Source organism: Giraffa tippelskirchi, chromosome 1, assembly GCF_054371585.1.
Source record: "Giraffa tippelskirchi isolate mGirTip1 chromosome 1, T2T-mGirTip1v1.2.pri, whole genome shotgun sequence".
NCBI classification, from domain to species: Eukaryota; Metazoa; Chordata; class Mammalia; order Artiodactyla; family Giraffidae; genus Giraffa; species Giraffa tippelskirchi.
The window spans coordinates 223,837,522-223,856,863 of NC_137275.1; the positions used below are offsets into that span (position 1 = coordinate 223,837,522).

General features: G+C 50.6%; 1 protein-coding gene and 1 long non-coding RNA gene across 33 annotated transcripts in view; one reads left to right on the forward strand and one right to left on the reverse strand.

Annotated features, from left to right (window-relative positions):
• The window catches only part of CDK5RAP2 (CDK5 regulatory subunit associated protein 2), a 180,182-nt gene that overhangs the window by 55,620 nt on the left and 105,220 nt on the right, over positions 1 to 19,342 (reverse strand). For 23 of the 32 annotated variants that reach the window (XM_081528276.1, XM_081528247.1, XM_081528238.1 and 20 more), the window contains 4 exons: positions 17,153 to 17,281; positions 11,072 to 11,167; positions 9,077 to 9,264; positions 2,501 to 2,933 (listed from right to left, as the gene is read on the reverse strand). In XM_081528276.1, coding sequence (XP_081384402.1) covers positions 2,501 to 2,933; positions 9,077 to 9,264; positions 11,072 to 11,167; positions 17,153 to 17,281 — 846 coding nt within the window. Of the gene's footprint in view, positions 1 to 2,500; positions 2,934 to 9,076; positions 9,265 to 11,071; positions 11,168 to 14,267; positions 14,277 to 17,152; positions 17,282 to 19,342 lie in introns of all 32 variants that reach the window. The other 9 variants (XM_081528278.1, XM_081528268.1, XM_081528214.1 and 6 more) reach the window with 2 other exon arrangements.
• LOC145520909 (uncharacterized) lies at positions 13,000 to 17,765 on the forward strand. The gene is made up of 4 exons (XR_014064901.1): positions 13,000 to 13,256; positions 14,234 to 14,326; positions 14,966 to 15,050; positions 15,407 to 17,765. It is a non-coding gene; the product is annotated as an uncharacterized LOC145520909 (long non-coding RNA).

A 19,342-nucleotide genomic window follows, 5' to 3' on the forward strand; every position in this document is an offset into this window, starting at 1 on the left:
TTCAGGCTAGAAGGCAGCCATCAGTCACCCTAGCACTGCTTCCCAAATAACACCACCCAAAATGCTACCTTATGGACGCCGAACAGAGCCCACCTATCACCTTATTAAAGACGGCATCCTTGATCTCTCATTTGGGGAGGGGAGGGGGACAGGGACATGAACACCCTGAGCTCCTACCACGGACATGGCACAAAGCACCCAACACATACTCCCTCTCTGAGCCAGCATGCCAGACCCGAGTGCCAGGTCACACGATGCCCTCGGAGCCCCTGAAAGTCAGGCGACTGCCCCAAGGACTCGGAGCAGGTGCGTGGCCAGGCCCAGTGGAACCGCGGGTGTATCTGTACAGCCCAGCACCTTGCCTCTGTAACTGAGCCAGAAGTAGGTCTCATTTCCCTGTTTCACCCCTGGGCTGCAGAGATGTTCTTCTTAACAGGTTGCCAGAGTTCCAGCTTAAGTTTGAGGATGACAGATTCCTTAACTAACCAAAAGCCACAAAGAAAACCATTAAATTTTCTTCTGCTTTGCATAGATGGGAGACCACACTGCTGATACGAGGCTCCCCCCTTCCTGAGAAAGGTGGGGTTACTACATCCCTGTCTGCCTCTATAGCCGGACTCCATGGGGCACGCCTGCTGCTCCTCTCAACAGCTGAGTCACTCTGGACAATTTTCTGAGCCTTCCAGAGCTTGCATTTCTTCCTATGCAAAATGGAGGTGATGCCTACCTCACTCATGCGCTTGGTGAGAAGATTAAACGTGATGCTATGGGGATAGAAATCTCGCGCTGCAGGCATATATAGCAGATGCAAAAAAAATAAACACAGTAGACTTCCTTTTGAAGACACCAACAAGAAGATAATTCCAAATGGAAAACTTTTTTCAATATATTTGGGGAAATTAAGTTCATTTGATTATCCAGTTTTCCTGAATATAAGATGCTATCTCCCACAGAAATAGTGGGGAAACACTCACCCACACACACACGAAATCTCGTTTTCCTAATACGCAGGTACAAACTAAACTAGCTGGGGCAGATGAGAGCATTTCTATTCCAGCCAAATTGCACACATTTGCATCTCGAGCACTGTTAATATAATGGCAACATCTCTTTTTTGGTCTCTACTGATATCTTTAGAAAACCCTTTTCCAGAAATTACAGTTTTGGTGCATAATTTAAAACAATCAAAAGCAATTTTGCTAATGATATATCTAACTCTCTTTGGTAGGCACAAAAGCAGTAATTTAGTGGTCAGAAAATAAACTTAATTCTCCATTCTGATGCTGTGAAGCAGTGTATACAGTTATTTCTCAGATACAAAACACCCCTCAGAAACAAGGAGATCAGCAGCCGTTGCTGGAGCCCCGTCACAAACACGACCTTGCTCCTCCTCTACCAGGCCACTCCCATCTCCCTGCTATGGGGCTCCAACCCCTCCTCCTTAGAAGGATTTCTAACACTGCCAGGAGAGTCTGGCTTTAGATAATCTGGCATATTTGACGGTGTGTGAGAAGATGCTTAGAGAAAGCATTTTGGATGAAACAAACTGCAGACATTCGGCCACCAAAACTGGACCCTACCACTCAGGCCAGCGTGGGCTGGGGAGAAGGGTGACCCAGGGAAAGTGATCAGTGGTGCAGTCAGGCAGCGAGGGGCCCAGCTCAGCCCCCTAACAGCTGGCCTTGACCACGGGCTCTTGGGACCTGGCCTCCTCAGCTCCGACGGGTATTGTAAGCATAAGAGGATGGAGGTAATGCCCACAGAATGATGCCTCTCAGACATGAAGTCTGTACAAAGGAAAACCTAGGTTCTCGTTCCTGTCGCTCAAGTCAGGTTATTACACTTTTACTGCAACCTGCAAAGTAAGCCCATCAACGGGGGGAAATCATGCAAATTTTGGGATATGTCCCATAATGGAATCTTAGCAGGCATTACAAGGAAAGAAGTTCCTGATACGTAACATGAAAGAGAAAGCTACAGGCAGATGCATAAATGTGACTCTGCTTTTTGTAGTGAAAACATAAACATATCATGAAAGTATGTTAGCCACTCAGTTGTGTCCAACTCTTTGGGACCCCACTGACTACGGCCCGCCAGGCTTTTCTGTCCACAGAATTCTCCAGACAAGAATACTGGAGTGGATAGCCAATTTCCTTCTCTAGGGGATATTCCCTATCCAGGGACTGAAGCTGGGTCTCCTGCATTGCAGGTGGATTCTTCACCATCTGAGCCACCAGGGAAGCCCTATACGTATCACGGCACACAGATAAATGAGAGGGCTGGGGTGGGGGGCAGAGAGGGAGGGAGGGAGGAGATGTCGGCAACACTTCGGGGAAGGTGAGCAAGGACACACAGCTCTAGGTAGAGGTCAAGGTAAGTACAGGCAGAGGGAGACACCTGACTATATAAATATTTTAAAAGCAGTGGGATCGGAGGTGATTTTAAGTGCTTTGTCTGTAAGCAGTAAGTAACTAAGTAAGGAACAGGTGGGAAAGCTTACCTTCTCGGTCCTCCTGGGGAAGGCGGGGGCAGTGGCCTGCCGCCCCGGTGTTCTGCACGGCCCTCCCGGCCGACGTCCGGCACTGAAGACAGCGTCTGCTGGTTCCTCCCCCCAAGCCTCTCTTGGGCCCTCGAGTCCGGACCTGAGCGTGTCGCCCTCCATGGCCGAGGTCTGCACGGAGGCATCTTTCTGCTCCGCTTTGGACGCCTCAGTCCCCCGTGTCGGCTGCACTCCCCGAGGCCAGTGAAGCTCCTCGGGCGGCATGGGAGACGAGCTGGCTTGGATGAGATGTCCGAATTCACCTCTTAGCTGAACGGCCACCTGCCTAAGCATCTTCTCCATTTTACCATCAAGGTGTTCTTGTGTAGCCTCCTGCTCCGTCAAGCACATCTGTTCCAGAAGCAGTTCACGGAGCACTTTCAGAAGGGCTGGCCTATTTTTCCAAACGGGAAAGGAAATGGAGGACTCAGTTTTCTGCTATGGCCTTGGTCCCCACCCAGTTTCCAAAGTTTCCCCCATTGATTCTGGCCCAGATTCTGCTGAATCTAAACACAGTGAGCACCTGCCATGTGCCAGGACCCATGCCAAGCAGGTTATCCAGGTCACCTCCGAACAACCACACCAGGGAGGCACCACATGTCTGCTTCATGGATGAGAAGAGAACTGCTTGACACAGGTGCCCAGCAAGTGAGGGGCCACATGACTACCTGGATGCAGGCTGAGCTTAGGACAAGCAAATGGGGTCATCAAGTGTTCATGACAACTGCAAGATCCACCCATTCCTGCATCCAGGGGAGAGGACAGCTTTGCATGAATATGGCCAACCTGGCGGGGCCGTGAGTGACCTGGTCCACCAGGGTGCGTGATAGGTGCTCAGCAAAGGTGCTGGATGAAGGGATGCTGGCAACAGCTCTGGATAGTGGCTCTGAAGTCAGAAAAAATGGCTTCAAGTTCTAACTGCAATTCTAGGAAAGTGCAGCGAGTCTTTGACCACCTGATGCAGAGAGCCAATTCACTGGAAAAGACCTTGATGCTGGGACAGATTGAAGGCAGGAGGAGAACAGGGCAACAGAAGATGAGATGGTTAGATAGCATCACTGACTCAATGGAGATGAATGTGAGCAAACTCCAGGAGACAGTGAAGGACAGGAAAGCCTGGCGTGCTCAGTCCATGGAATCACAAAGAGTTGGACACGAGTCCAACTGAACAACCACAGAGACTGAATAACAGTCGAGACTGAACAACCACAAAAGCAGAAACCAAGGCTTCCCCCCAGTGTGCTGCAAGGACTAAAGCAAAGCGCCCACGGTGGCAGATGCCTCTCCCGCCCCTGCCACGCAGCCTGGGCCTCCCTGGGGTTCCAGCGGCAACTGCGGGGATGGCTCCTGCGGACAAACAAACCTTCTCCAGCGCCCCCGCGTCTCCCTGCCGCCCTGGGCCCTTGCCCAGGGCCCTCTGAGCTCCTTCACGGCTCCAGGGGAAACTCTCAACCAGCGGAGGAGAAGAGCTGTTGGATGAATATCCCAGTCCCCCGAGCTTCAGAGGCACAGCACTGACATGGGTAGACACTGTCCCTGCGAGGCTGGCAGGACGGAGGCCCGGCTGCCCACAGCAGCAACCAGATCACCCTGCAGCCTTCCCGCCTTTGCCTCCAGCCCTACCTTCCTCTCCTCATCCCTCCTTCCTGCTGCCTGCAGTCACATCCTAAATCAATCCCTCGTACCCAGGTCCATATCTCAGACGTTGCTCTCCCAGGAACCAAACCAAGTCAGTGTGTAAAAGGCTCTGGAGCAGTTCCAGAAGAATCGCTGGTGAGCTGTTTCCTGAGTCAAACGCTGTACTGGGCACTGGGGCTGCAGAACTGCCTGCAGGACTGGTGTGGAGGGCAGATAGTAAACCGGCCACCACTCCCCAGGCTGCAAAGTGAAACTCGGGCTCTCTGGAAGCCTGGGAGGCTTACGGGCAAGCAGCCCAGAGTGTCTACACTGGGGGTGGCAGGAAGAACGCCAGGAAAGGGGCCTCCGAAGTTGACGAGAGGTTGGCTGAGGGAAAGGAAGTGGAACCTTCTTCTAAGCAGACAAAACAATATGAACGGAGTCAAGACACACCGTGAAGAATGGGAAGGTGAGGCTGGGAAGTTAGGCAGGGAGAACTAAGCCATGTTACGGGAGAGGGGGCCAGTGTGAGGGCTGTGTGACAGGGGCCACAGCCACACACATGCTCAGGGAGGTGACTGGCTGTGGTGTAGAGAATGAATGCAGAGATTTCCCATCAGCTGTGAGCGTGGTGTGACTGCATGCAGAAGCCCCTCCCGTTCTGCTCTAGACATATGTGAAAGTGAGGTGAAAGCGTCAGCCGCTCAGTCATGTCTGACTCTTTGTGACCCCGTGGACTGTAGTCCGCCAGGCGCCTCTGTCCATGGGATTCTCCAGGCAAGAAGACTGGAGTGAAGCCATTCCCTTCTCTAGGGGATCTTCCCAACCCAGGGATCAAAACCGGGTCTTCCGCATTACAGGCAGATTCTTTACCATCTGAGCTACCAGGGCAAACCACTCCAGTATTCTTGCCTGGAGAATTCCATGGACAGAGGAGTCTGGTGGGCTACAGTGCATGGGGGTCCAAGAGTCGGACATGACTGAGCGACTAAACATATGTACATGACAGCAAAGGAGACAAAACAAAAAACGTTCAAGGCACACCACAGGACTCAAAATCAAGTAAGACACGTCCAAAGGTCAGAAACAGAGGAGGAGACCCAGAGGACAGGCGTCCACAGAAGACATTTAACTCCCATGGCTGGAGGAAGAGCCATGGAAACTTCATGCCCCGAAAGTAAGACCTAGAGAGACAAGTCAAGGCAACTTCAAAACCACAGCATAGGGAGCAGCCAGGGTGGGGAGAAGGGCAGAGCGGGGCCGCTGACACAGACAAGCCGCTCCTGCAGACAAGGTCCACCGTTACGGAAGACCGGCGGCAAGCTGCAGAGGAGAGCTCATGCTCAAGGAAAAAAAGATGCTAAAGCAGTCTGAAGAAGAGTTAAAATAAGTATGTTTCCATCATCTGAAAAACAAAGGGAGAAAAAGAGTCATAAAAATGAAAGGAAGTTATGAAACAGAGGTAGAAAATTATGAAAAAAAAATAAAAAAGGATAGGAAGGCGGGGGGAAGCAATGAGGGAGGGGGTCAGCTGAAAAAGGAAGATGTGGTCAGGATGGGGGCGTGTGGTCAGGAGAGCGCAAGGGACAGGAGAGGCCACATCAGGACCAGATCCTTCCCTTTGCTGCGGTGTCTCCTCATTTCAAAACACCCGGCGAGACAGACCGGAACTACCAACTCCTCTAACATACTTTGGCCTCCCCTTCCTCTGGATCTTTGCTACCACTGGAAGTGACAGGTACCCTTGTGTTATCTTCCTTCAGGGCCCTCTAAGGGCAGAAGCGACGGCTGACTCATATCTGGATTCCTAACACCCAGCTCTGGGGCAGAGTCAACTCAATTCAAATTAAACAGTTACAGCACGCTGAAATAGGGCAACAACTAAAAGTATGGAAAACAGAATTAAAGTGGGTGGTACATTTTTCACTTCTAATATGGAGTCATCTAGACGACACCAACCATCTTAAAATTCAGTAAACCCCAACTTCAAAAATATTTCTGGTATTTCAAGCATGTTAAACTAAATTTTCCTTTCCTCTCCTTCCCTTAATATAGATTAAAAATAATGACAATTGCTACTGAGCTAGCCAGAGGAGGACCATTACTCACAACTAAACAACACACAATAAAATCTAGGAAAGAAAGACTTACAAATGGGTAGTAAAAGGTGGTGAAAGAGGCCATTATAATATACTAAAGTGGTAGTGCTGTTAAATAAAACATTTCAAGCATTGCTCTGCTAGAAATCTGAACAGCAGACTCATTAAGCTGTCGCCACAATCAGGACCTTCCTAATGGTTCAGTTCGAGGGTCCTGTCAGAGGCCCAAACGCTGTTTATTTACCCTGAGCATCTCTGCCACGCAGAAGGCATAAGGGCAAAGGAACTGACGTTCACTAAGCACTTACGGTGTGCCAGCTCCTTAGATACACTCAATACCTTTAGTCCTCGCAGTAGGACTATGATGGAGACCGCTACTAACGCCACTTTACAGATGAAGATTCAAGATCTCCGAGCAAGAGTGGCAGCCTGGAGACTGCAGGCGCGGGCCTCTCTGACTCCAAGGAGGCACTGTGCTCTTTCTACTTCTCTAAACGCAAACCCTCGGCTTTGACGCTGAGCTTCTGGTTGTCGGGACATTCATTCAAATGTTCATCGAGACCCTCCCATCTGTCACGTACAGCCGTGCAATGCACGGTGTAAAAGAATCATGGCGCTGGGACTCCCCTGGTGGTCCAGTGGTAAAGAATCAGCTTGCCAATGCAGGGGACACGGGCTCAATCTCCGGTCCGGCAACGAAGGTACCACATGCCACGGGGCAACTAACCCCCCATGAGCCACAACCAGTGCAGCCCACACGCCCGCGAGCCCGCGCTCTGCAGCAAGAGAAGTCTGCACACCGCAACAAGAGAGAAGCCCCGCTCGCTGCATCTGGAGAAAGCCCACGCGCGGCAGCAGAGACCCGGTGCAGCCAAAGACAGACTAATTAAAACGAAGAATCCTGACGCTGACACTTCATTACAGAGACAGACAGTCATACAGACACTGATGACGAAAGAAGACAACGCGCAGCAAGGACACGGACAAGGACGAAGGGCCAGTGAGGGGAGGGGCAGGGCAGAGTGAGACGCAGGGATTCTCCTTAGACAGAGTGGGCAGGAGAGGCCTCTCTGCGGAGCTGAGACACCACCACGTCCTGGAAAAGAGCAGTGCAGGAGGAGGGAACAGCGCTGCCAAGGCCCTGAGGGGAGGACAAGCCGGGATGACCGAGGACAGAAAGACCGTGTGAGCAAGAGCGGGAGCTGAGAAGACAGAGAGACGGGCCGAGGCCGGGCCAAGAGGCTCCGAGCTCACTCTAAAGGCGACAGGAATCCACAAGAGGGTTTTAAGCATAGCAGAAACATAATCTCACCTAAGTTTTTAAAAGAGTCAGTCCATAGAGCGTTTTCTTTAAAACTGAAGTCCAAATTTTCAAATATCAGGAGATTGGGAATACAAATCTGGGGCTTCTACTGATAGAAGCTCTGAGCCCACGTGCTTTCATGACAACAAGGATTTGGGGCTGAAAAGCTCCCACCTGCCAGGAGGGAGCACGCAGGCCCTGACTCCCTGCAGCCCCCCTGTCTGCTGCACTTTCCCAGCTCATGTCAGCCAACCACATTCCCGGGTGGTCCTCAGGGAGAGCGAGGTGCATCTTTTCATTCTTAACAGAGGAGCACCTGATGCCAGGGAAACCCTCCATTTCTCATTTATGGTTGCCTAACTCCCTGTGATAATATACCAGAATAGCCACTGGGAATGTCCCTCTAGAGCAGGGGTCCCCAAGCTCCAAAATCTAATGCCTGATGATCTGAGGTGGAGCTGATGTAACAATAATGGAAATAAAGTGCACAATAAATGTAATGTGCTTGAATCATCCCAAAACCAGGCCCCTACCCCGATCCGTGGAAAAGCTGTCTTCCACAAAACCAGTCCTTGATGCCGAAAAGGTTGGGGACCGCTGCCCTAGAGGACTCACACTAGAAAAATGTTAAGCAGATGTCAGGGGCTGGGGAGGTCACCTCTCCGAGCTCACAGAACACTACCATCTTTTTCAACTGAAGAAATGCCCACAAGGCTGAGCCCACCAAGGACATGAGAACTACTAGGCTCCTGGTCATGCCAGCAGTGCTGGGGGTGGCACCAGCTCCATCTGTCTGTCTGTGCTGGAGGAGAACAAAGGTTTCACTGAATACCCGCCACATGCCAGCCCTTTTCCTTGAACAGTATTTTTCCGCTCCTCATGGCAACCCCAAGAAGTGGTTGGAGAAATGGAGGAACTGGGACATGAAGGCACAGCTCCCTCTGGCTCCAAAGCCCAGAGCAGCTGCTACAGTGGAGTGAAAAGAATGGGTAAGAGGAGAAATTTGCTCCTAAAGGACTAATTTTGATAATACATGTGTACTGAAGACTTCTCCTTTTTTGTTTTCAGGAAAACACCCTGTAGTGTTTCCTCGTAGAGGAACGACTCCCAGCAGATATAATGAGAAGGGAATTGTGGTTCAAGCTCCACGTAAAACAGCAGCGTCGCAGCTACAGTGGCAGTGGTGAAGCTGCTGGAGAGCCTGGGAGGGGTTTCGGGAGGGCCAAGCCCTCTCGCGGACAGCCAGGCCACCCTCCCGAGCTCCCAGGAACGACCCCGAAGGGTCTCATCTCAGCTCTGCGTGCTGGGGTGCATGTGGCTCTGCTGGATGCAGTCCCCTTGTGGCCACGAGCACGCAGCCTAATTACTTAATTGCACAACTGGCAAGGTTCCTTCCAAGCCATCTCAGGAGCTCCCTCAGGTAAACTGCATAGCGCCAGCATCTACAGCCATTTAACACAATGAGCCTGTCCTCCCCCGCTAACGGCAGACAGCGCACCGCCTGGGCCCCGCGTCTACCTGGATTCCAGGAACCACACAGCCTTCTCGCCAAAGAGCGGGGCGAGCAGGCTCACGAACTCGCCTTCCTCCAGACTCTGGTCTCCAGGGCCGCCGGATGTGTGCGCTCCGTTGTAGTCTAAGATATTGGAATCTGCGTGCCTTAAATATCCATTTTTGCAGCCCCCTTTGGAACTGTCCTCCATAGCCTGCAAATCAAAGTATCTGGTCAGATAATGGACACAGAGGAGGGGGCAGCGGGTGGGCAGAGAAACGATGGAGACAGGCAGTGATGAGCGAGTACAAACACCCAAGACAAACTGAGGGACGAGGGCGCGGGCCTGCGGTCCACACACGCTCACTCTGCCCACGGTGCAGAGATGTTTACGTCTCCACATCCTCAGTTTCCTCGTCTATAAATGGGCACAGCTACGCCACCTGCCAAGGTAGCTGCGAGAACAAAACGGGATGGCTGGCCCACTTAAGTTCGTGCCACGGTGTCTTACCTGCTCTAGCTGTGTTTCCCCACCCCACGGCCTACTTTCTACATTTTCCTTCTAAGAAGAATCCGAAACGTTGTTAACTGCCATCCACAATGCTGTGGACATTTATTATACACCTCTTGCAATGCATCTTCCTCATTATATATCAGAAAGCCAGCCTCTTTACAGACACATTCTAATTATCATGACTTTGATTTGTCTCATCAGGACCATGGAGAGCTCCTAATTCCCATGGAGATGTGATGTTTACAGACCCACCTTCTTGGGTCACTGAGGGTCCCAGAGGAGTGATGCCAAGGAAACATCTAGTTAAAGCCTGTGCTGGGCATGTCTTGAGGTGCTGCAATTAGCATTCTTCCTCCCCATTTCCAGAGCTGTAAATTTCTTCTACCAGTCTATAAATAACTCCCCTTGGCTTCATTACTGCCCGTAATATACACACTGGCCACCACATCCCTCTCTCCACACGTGTAAAATGCGTAAGGTTTTTAAACGGAAGACAAGACCCACACAAATGGGCTGTTATTTATAGGGTCTTGTTTGCTACCAATCTAGTTATTAAATCCATCTAAATAAGCAAGCGCCACAGAAGGAAAAGTCTAGAACATAATAATAAAAAGAGCAGTTGCTGCCATTCACTGAGCAATTAGTACATATCTTCTATTTAAATATCATAACAGTTCTAACAAGGGAGTATTATTATCTTCATTGATGGGGAAACATAGGCTTAGGGGTTAAGCAAGGAGTAACCAAAGTCACACAGGTAGTGACCAAGACTCAAAATCACATCTGATTCCAGAGCCCCGACTTTTAACTGCTTCACTCTCCAAAACTCTCACAAGGATGCACCTTCATGACTCCATGAACCTGAACACCTTGAAAGCTACAAACGTCAAATCTGCGGCCTCCTATCTCCCACCGCATGCCAGTCTACAGTTCTTTCAACCCTGGAGAACATTTGCTCCAAATGTTCAGGCTCCACATGCCTGGAGCGAAACTCTGAACGATGCCCAGGCAGCACTAAGCTGGGCTTCAGAGCAGGAGACTGCAGACGGGCCCAGGGAAGGAAGGTCTGCTTCTATCAGTGGCTCCTTACAAGCAAGCAAATGATCTGGGGGTTCACAGTCGTCCCTGAGAAAAGGGCGCGGGTCCCGACTGTGTCGATGGCCTACTCTGAGCCCAGATGAGCCATCTCCTCTCCCAGGCCTCCGATTCCAATGTATTTATGAATTGGTTGGGTAAGCGTTCTAAAGAGCTGTGCAGGCCCAGTGTCCAAGACCTATTTTAATACTCTGCTACAAGAGCCCCGTTTTTTATTTGCAACTATATGCTTTCCTGTCTCCTGAGTGGCTCTACCACCACACCTGTAGCTTCTAAAAAGGGAGAGGGCTCCTCTCTTTGCTTCCCACGGGCACACGGCAGGCACCCCACACAGGTGGAGGGAACAGAGGCCCGTCGGACTCGTTCCAGATGGGAGACGGGCTTGGGCACAGAGAGGGGCAGGTGTTCCTACCTTGTGACTCTGCTCCAGACACTCGTCACTCAGCAAATTATTCTCGTCCTCCTCTCCAATTCTGGTTGAGTCCTCGTCCTCCTTGCTAGCCAGAAGCTACATGGAGCATGGAATGGTGTGAAAACGCAACCCAAAAATGTGTGCAGCATGAATATGCATGAAGAAGTCGGTGATGTCTTTTTTTAAAAGATGCAGAACGAACAAAAAAAAAAACACCAAAAACCGAAAAGAGAGGCAGAGACAAATGCCAAAGCCAAGAAATAAAAATTAGCCAAAGTCAGAGTTGCTAGTTCTGGCAAATCACACACAGCTGCCTGAAATCAGGCATCATTTAAGGACGAATCCCTCGAGAAACAAGGAAAGCCATTTCCCTCTGCCCCCGCACAGCCTCCCTGAGCGACTGGAGACCGAGTGTGCAGCCCAGCGTGCTGCTCCCAGCTCTGCCGCTGCTGAATTCGCTTTCAGATTATATAAAAGTAACCAGATTTTGGAAAACAGCTATTGATGGAATTGAAAATATCAAACAGCAAGAAAACAGTAAATGAAATTTATGGGGGCCCCGATTTCTGCAAACCTTCCCGTTTAGCACAGGGGATAAACCTCCTTCTGGGCAGTCACACATCTAAGATGGACAGTCTCAGCCACACGGTCATTTTGCTGACAGAAAAGTCCTCATGGCTAATGAGTAGAGTATCAAGCCTGCCTGACAATAACTTTCTGCTTTTGAAAATGAAGGAGAGTTATTTAGAAAGACGGCCTAAATCCCTAATGCACTAAAGCAGTGTAAATCCCAAAGCTTGTGCAGTCTGCATTCTACAGAAGGGACAGCAGTTGTCAAGGGGGCCAGATCCCAGCTCTCTGAACAAGCAAAAACTCTAGTCATGAGACACTCAGATCATCCAGAGAAAAAGTGAGAGGGGAGGTGGCCAACGCCATTTCAAAAACTGTACTAAAGCTCATCTTACCCGGGAAGGAGTGAGCTTGCACCACGGCATTAAGACCACGAGCTGAGCCTCAGCCGCCTGCTGCCGTGGGGCACATATGACGCATCGAAGTTTCTGTCTCCAAACTGTGATTTCAGGGATTCTTACAATGAGTCCATCACCCCATAATTTTCCCAGCCCAACTCAAACTTTCCTGATTTTCCTTCTAAAGGAAACCCTTGTTTGGGAGGAAGAAAAACAAAGCAAAGTGACTTCAGAAAGCCTTTTAAAGAAAACGTCCCAGGATCAGAATCTTACACGTGTGGCTCAGATGGTTAAGAATCTGCCTGCAAGGCAGGGCACCCGGGTTTGATCCCTGGGTCAGGATGATCCCCTGGAGAAGGGAATGGCAACCCACTCCAGTATTCTTGCCAGGAGAATTCCATGGGCAGGAGCCTGGTGGGCTACAGTCCATGGGGCCACAGAGTCAGACACTACTGAGCGTAACAACAACACTGGTTGTGATTTACATTAAAATTTATGAAAAAGATAAGGTGGAAGGATGATGGCTGGTGGGAAAGAGTAATAACAGAATCTAGGGGGTGAGTATATGGGTGTACACTCTGAAGTTCTTTTCAGTTTGCTATGTTTGAGTTTTTTCACAATAAAATGCTGGGGGGAAGCCTCTCTCATCTTAAAAAAGCCAAGTAATGACGTTTTCTTTCCGTCCACCAACAGCTCTGGTCACCAGTGCTGCCTGCCTCTCTCCAGGCTTCTTGAAAGGACTCTCCACCCTCACCTTCTGCAACGTGGCTTTTGCTGCCAACACCCTCCAGAAACTACTCGGGAAAGGTCCCCAAGACCTTCTATCGCAGGAGCTCGAACCCTCTTGGAAACTGGAAGGAGGCAGAGAGGCGTTGCTCCCCAACCCTGAGGATCAGGAGAAGGGTCTTCCCTCAGGTTTAGCTGAGCAAAAAGTATTGTTAACTCGTGTCATTCCAAAATGACATCACAAAAGCTTGCAAGCTATTCTTCATCTCCAGAACCACAACCACACCATTACTAAGTACTCTGAAATAAAAACTTGCTCTCGTTTCCTTTTACCTCTGCTGACTTGGTTAAAATTAAAAGTCAGATCTCAGTCTCCAGCACTGATCAAGAAATTAAATGCCGTGACACAGAGAAATGTCGCCCATGCCATATGTGACTGATCGGTTTTCAAAGGCAAGGGCCCAGAGAGACCAGCGCGTCGCCGCAGGCAGGTGTGTTTCTGGCCCCGCCACCAGCAGGAGAGGTGCCCTATACACCTCCAAGGCCCCCGCTCGCCCTTCATCTCTCCCCCTCACGGCTTCTCCAGCCACTGCCGCGCGGCCTCTGTTCCCCTCCCTCTGCTCGACTGCCCAGGTCCCCAACGACTTCCCAGCTGTCTTTTTTTCTTGTCAGCTCAAGTACCTGACACAAATCAGCAGGCTCTCCCTAAACATCACTCCTGAACAAATGCATGGCCTGGATCTAGCCCCACCTCTTGGGCTATTCCTTCTCAAGCCTCTGCAGACGCCCCTTGTCCTTCCAGAAAGCAGCTCTCTTGACCTCATAAGAGGAGGCAGGACCCGTCCCACACTCCCCCAGGCCCTCACTCAGATCTGCCTCCCTGCATCACATTCGCCATGGGGCAGGGACCGTGCCTCGGTTCAGTTTTAACACCAGTGCCCAGTGCTCAGGAAAACACTGCTAAAAGGACAAACAAATAAATTAAAAAAAAAAAATTTTTTTTTTTTTCCCAAAACAAAGAGCTGGGACCAAAAAGTTTGGGGGATTGTTTCTGGGTCTTGCTGCTCACGTGTGTTCTCTGGAGCAACAGAAGCTCGTGAGAAATGCAGACTCCCAGGCCCCGTGCCAGGCTCAGTGACCAGAATCCTCACGTTAACAAGGCCCCCAGGAAATTCACATGCACGAAAAACGTTAGAAGCACTTGCCCTATGGTGTTGCTAAAACAACACTGAAGAGAGTCAGAAAAGGGCTGGAGTTCCAACTCGGCCAGTTTACTAAAAAAGGAACATTAAAATAGCTGTGTTTTACATATTGACTGCCTACTACATGCCAGGCACTGCGCCAAGGGCTTCATAAGTTGGCTACTACTCGTAACAACTTATGAAGTCAAATTGTTAGATGCGTCCTCCTTTCGATGAAATTCAATCTGCTTCTGACAAACCAAATTCTACTCTGTTGCTAATAACAGATGTTAACAAGCACCTTGCACTTCTGAGTGCCACTTCTGTCCTCTGGAGTCACACCAGGCCTGCTGCTTAGTCAAGATGACAGCCCTACACATGTGAGTTCAATTAAATTACGCCCCTAATCCATGCTTCCTCTCCATGCCAAGAAAAGACCTTAGATTTCTAACCATCCCTAAAAAACGACAACGTTAAGTAAATGATGACAGCAACCAGCCTTCCCTGAGTGCTCGCAGGTGTGATCTGTCCCCCAGAGGGGACAGCTGCCCGTCACACGGCCGAGGCTGGCAATGCTCACCACCCTGACTGCAGTCCGTTCAAATCACTCCCGCGGGTCCATTCTCAACCACGTCTCCTATAATACATAAACTACAGTCCGTAAAAAAATACAGGGAAATCAGAGCAAGCCCATGAGAGACTTTTTTTTTTAATATGCTTTAAAACACAAGGATGCCTGCTCTTGGCTTTCTGTTAGTCCGGCTGGTTTTTCTGTGACCTGCCCACATGCAGGGAATAAGCACTGTGTGCCCAGCTCGGGGGAAATCCAGCCCAGGGCCTCTGTTCTACAGACACACCTGGCAAACTGCGTCAAGGGCCTCCTACTCTTTATAGCCTTTGTCAAGTTAAAAGTTGTGTGTGTGTGTGTGGGGGGGGGGTGTAATATGAAAATATATGTTTTATTTTATATATATATATACACACATATATATATATCTGTATCTGTGCTTTTGACCTAGTAATTACTCATCCGGGAACACAGTCTAAGGGGAAAAAAAGAAGCCTAAGCCCAGAAAATGATTTGTGTCCAAAGACATTCATCAGGTAATTTAAAACAGTGAATCCCTGGAAATAATCTCCATGCCCGACAATCGCGAGGCGGTGAGTTAAACTCAGGGCCCCCAAGACGGAGTCAGAGGTGACAGCACAGCCGCCGCTGCAGACACGGGGACAGGACTGTGCGAGCGCGGTGCGCACGTAACGCGCACGAGGCGGGCGGGGGACTCCAGGATGCACGCCGACTGCGAGCATTTTAAATGCACGGTTAGGGGTCATTTCTGTGTTTCCCAAATTCAGGCAATGCTGTGGGTTAATTAAATACAGGAGGAACAAACACTGAGTATATTTAAAAATACACAATATATTTGCTGTCTTTTTTTTTTTCCTTTTCTGATTTGTAGGCTCCCGGAGAGCTGCAGCGGGGCCAGTCCCTGCTTCACAGGCCCGCTGCCCTGACGAGGCTGTGGGCCACACAGGCATTTCCCGTTTGTCTCTGCCGTGTTGCTCATCAAAGGGGACCCACGCACCCTCCCGGGGAACAGCAGCCTCCCCTCGCCCCTCACAACCTCTCCTTCCTCAGCTCAGGATGCCTGTGGGAATGCCACCCTTCCTATGCGGATCTTCCCATCGCATTCCAGGGGAAGACGGGGGCTTGTGCGGCAAAGGACACAGCTATTCATAGGCAACATCAAATTGCCGTGCAACCTGACAAACGATTCGGGTCTGAATTGACTGCTATTAAGACCGCAGCGTGGGAAGAGGAAAAACTCTGTCCTCCAGAGGACATGAGAGCACATTGAACAGATTTTTTTCAAAGAGCAAATGAACAAACACACTCTTGCCATTTGCGACTCAAACGTAGCAGGTGAAGAATGGGCGGCTTATTAAAAATGCCGCCTTGGAACAAACCAACCAAGAGGCTTGTTTCTCCCTAAATGGGCCACAGACGTTCTTGCTTCTCAAAATTATCTGGAGCCCTTGAGACTAAGATCAATGATATGCTGTCTCTCCAAGGGAGCAGATGGCCAGAGGGCAGCATACACACCTGTGAGCGTCTCCCACTTTGAAGGTGGGAGGAGACCACTCCAGGCTGACAGATCTTTCCCTGGAAATGGTGTGGCAACGAGCTCTCCCTTTGCCTGGCACACCAGGCCGAGTTCAAGACAAGCCCAACCAGGAAGAGTCTGGGGGATCCAAGTGCAAGAGGCCCTGGTGCATTTCATGGGGAGAACAGGTCCAGACTTCTGAAACTAAGTAGGCTAACACTGACCTGGAGCAACACATTTCCCGGGGAGCGTCAGAGCCAGGCAGGGACTCGGGAAACAGCAAGCTCCTCCTGAGTCACAGCAGGACCTACCCTCCCCCTCACCGTGGGGTCAGGCCAAGCGCTGAGCAAAGCACACAGGACACATCACAAACACGAGGAGAGAGTCAGAGTCAACGGGGCGAAGAGGGTTCCCTCTGCTTCCCCCGGGGCGGGCTACCAGAACAGGCCCGCACCCTCAGTGGGCACGCACGCCCAGGAACCACACACTCTGCAGTGCAGACGCCAGGACTTAACCTTCCCCGGCCCTTTCAGACTCTCAAATGCCACCAGGAGAGAACTTCCAGAGGCAGGAAGCTGGACATGTGGGCTCAGGGGACACCAACTGCCTATTCCGTATTGGGTCCTCCGTGCCGGGCAGGGCGCAGGGTAAATGTGGGCGGAACGAACACACGTCCGCCCAAAGCCGGGAGAAGACGCGTGGCAGTGAGAAGGTGCGCTTAGGGGTCAACCCAAGAAAGAAATGGAAAGTGTGTCTGCTCATTTCTTTTTCCAAGGAAATGGGTTCATTAAGGCTCCATCTACACTACCCAAGTGACTGGGTGACAGGACTCTGGGCCCCTGAGACCCTACCAGTCCTCCAGACATGCCACCTGCAGCCCAGATCCCAGGGCCGGGCCTGGAGTGCGGGCGTCACAAAACATCAAGTGCATCCTCCCAGAAATGACCCAAACCTGCGGAAACCTGCGGGCAGACCTGTTGACCTAGGAAGGCCTCCACACCCTGTCCACAGCGACCCCCCAGAACAGATGCAGCCTCGATACGTGTGCGGGGCTGTTACTCTTTGTGATGAGCTCGTGATGATAAGAATGCTCCCTCTTACCTCTGTGTGATCTACTGACTCAGGCTTGTCGTCTCCTGGGAAACCCACGCAGGAGAGATCAAAAATGGTTTTCTTCAGGTGCTGGTTGTCCGTGTACAGCTCCTTCACCAGCTGGATAAGGTCGCCAACCTGGGAGATCAGAGCAGGAGAGGCCCAGCTACCCACAGGCACACTTCTGCCTCTTGGGGCCACGGTTACTGAGCAGACCTCTCAGCATCACAGTCACGGAGAACCAGGCAGCCTGACTCCAGGCTTCAGGCTACCCCAGGTACGTGAGAAAAACACCAGCATCTCTCTGTTCCAGCTCCAGAGATCCTGGGCAAGCTGCCTGGTCTAAGCCCTCATTTCCACATCTGCAGAATGGGTTACCATGAGAATTGAAGGTGATCACGGTCACAGCGCACTAAAGCCCTCCGTGCAGTCTAAGTGCTCCATTCACGACCTCTGTCTTGTACTTGAGAGCCTCTGGAGGAAAATCCCCGAGACTGACACTTCTGAGCTGTGTCAGAGGCTTATTCTATGGCCTCCCCCTTCCTCTTTCTATGCCTACCTAGCACTGTCCAGAATAACAACAGTCTTCGGTTCCAAAGCAATTCATGGCAACTGAAACACTCCCAGAGCTTTAGTCAATCATTCCTTACAAAAATCCCAAGGAGGTGCACAGGCTGGTATGACTGTCCCCATTTGACAAGGAAAAGCCCAAGATACAAAGCAGCTCACTGCCCGAGGTCCCAGAGCTGGGGTTCCTGGAGGATTCAGTGATGTACAACACTGACCAAAGTGCCAGGTCGAGTGGGCAAGGGCAGCTGCCCGCACAAAGCAGAGTCAGGCCTGGACTCCTGGTCCAAGGCCCCTCCTTAAGGCACAGGTCTTGAAAGGTCAGGTACATAAGCAACTGATCAGACACCACCTTTATTTCCTGCAAGCTTCAAATCCCAGTGGTCAGTGACTTTCCAAACCCTTCTTCAAGGGGTAATCATTCACCCCTGAAATAAGTGGGAAATGCCCCCTCACCACACAGAGCAGGTGTCCCCTGCACCCAAACATAACACCAATCAGACCCAACCCTAAAGGAGGTTATAGCGGGAAGCACAGAACAGTCTGATCCTAAAACATCAGAGTGCCAGTATCCATGGGGTGCCAACCAAGGGAACTAGCTCCTGCCCACGACACAGCCACAGCAGGGACCAGCCGTGGCTGCTACCATCTCTAGCTTCTCCACCCTCAGAACACTAACAGATGCCTCAGTGCTTCTTGCTGCATTCCTCCTAACATGCCTAAATCTCTACACTTCTCCTTTTTATTTTTTCTGTACCTTACATCTGCTGTTTTTTCCTCTCCCTCTCTGCTGAGAAAGTTTTCTAATTAGGTAAACTCCTACTCCTTGTCCAAAACCCACTTCAGGTCTTATTTCTGTTGAGAAGCTTCCTCTGATCCAGGGAAGTGCTCCCCCAGCCCCCTACCCCCCACCGGACAGATAACCTCTCTCTCTGCTACCCCTGAACCTCGTATCTCTGCCTGTTACAGCCACCTGTGCACACTGCACTGCCAGGCTCATATGCACGTCCGTCTGCTTTAGCAGGATGTCACTTATTCCAAGACAGAACTGAACCTGTCATACACGGATGATCATTTTATAATAAACCACAGTGTCCTCTGAGTTCACACTTCCTCTTCTTATCAATGGCTCTTTTAGCCTTGAAATACTCAACCACCCTAACCACACCAATGATCAACAGATTGAAAAACCTTTCCAGTTTTAGAAAAGATTTATTGACCAAACCTGAACCTTTATTCTTTCAAAAAGCATCTATTAACTCCCACTATATATGTGGCAGGCAGGCACTGGGAAATCAAAAATAAATAAGATACACTCACTTTAAGGTGTTCACGGACTACTGGGGATACAGAAGAATAATCAGATAATTATAGATCAGTACAGCAAGGACATCAATGAAATCAGGTACAAGAAGAGAGGAAGATGACCAGAGGGAAAGAGGGCTAATTCCAGGGGGACAGGGTGCTTCCGGGAGGAGATGGGGCCTGGGCGGCGGTCCTCAAGCCTGAGAAAGAGCACATCAGACATGGGGGCGTCTCCAGGGAATGTACATGGAGAGAACAAAGACAGGCAAGGAGAGAGGCAACGGAGGCAGGAGAAGGGCTTTCAGAATCTTACACCTCTGATCAGGA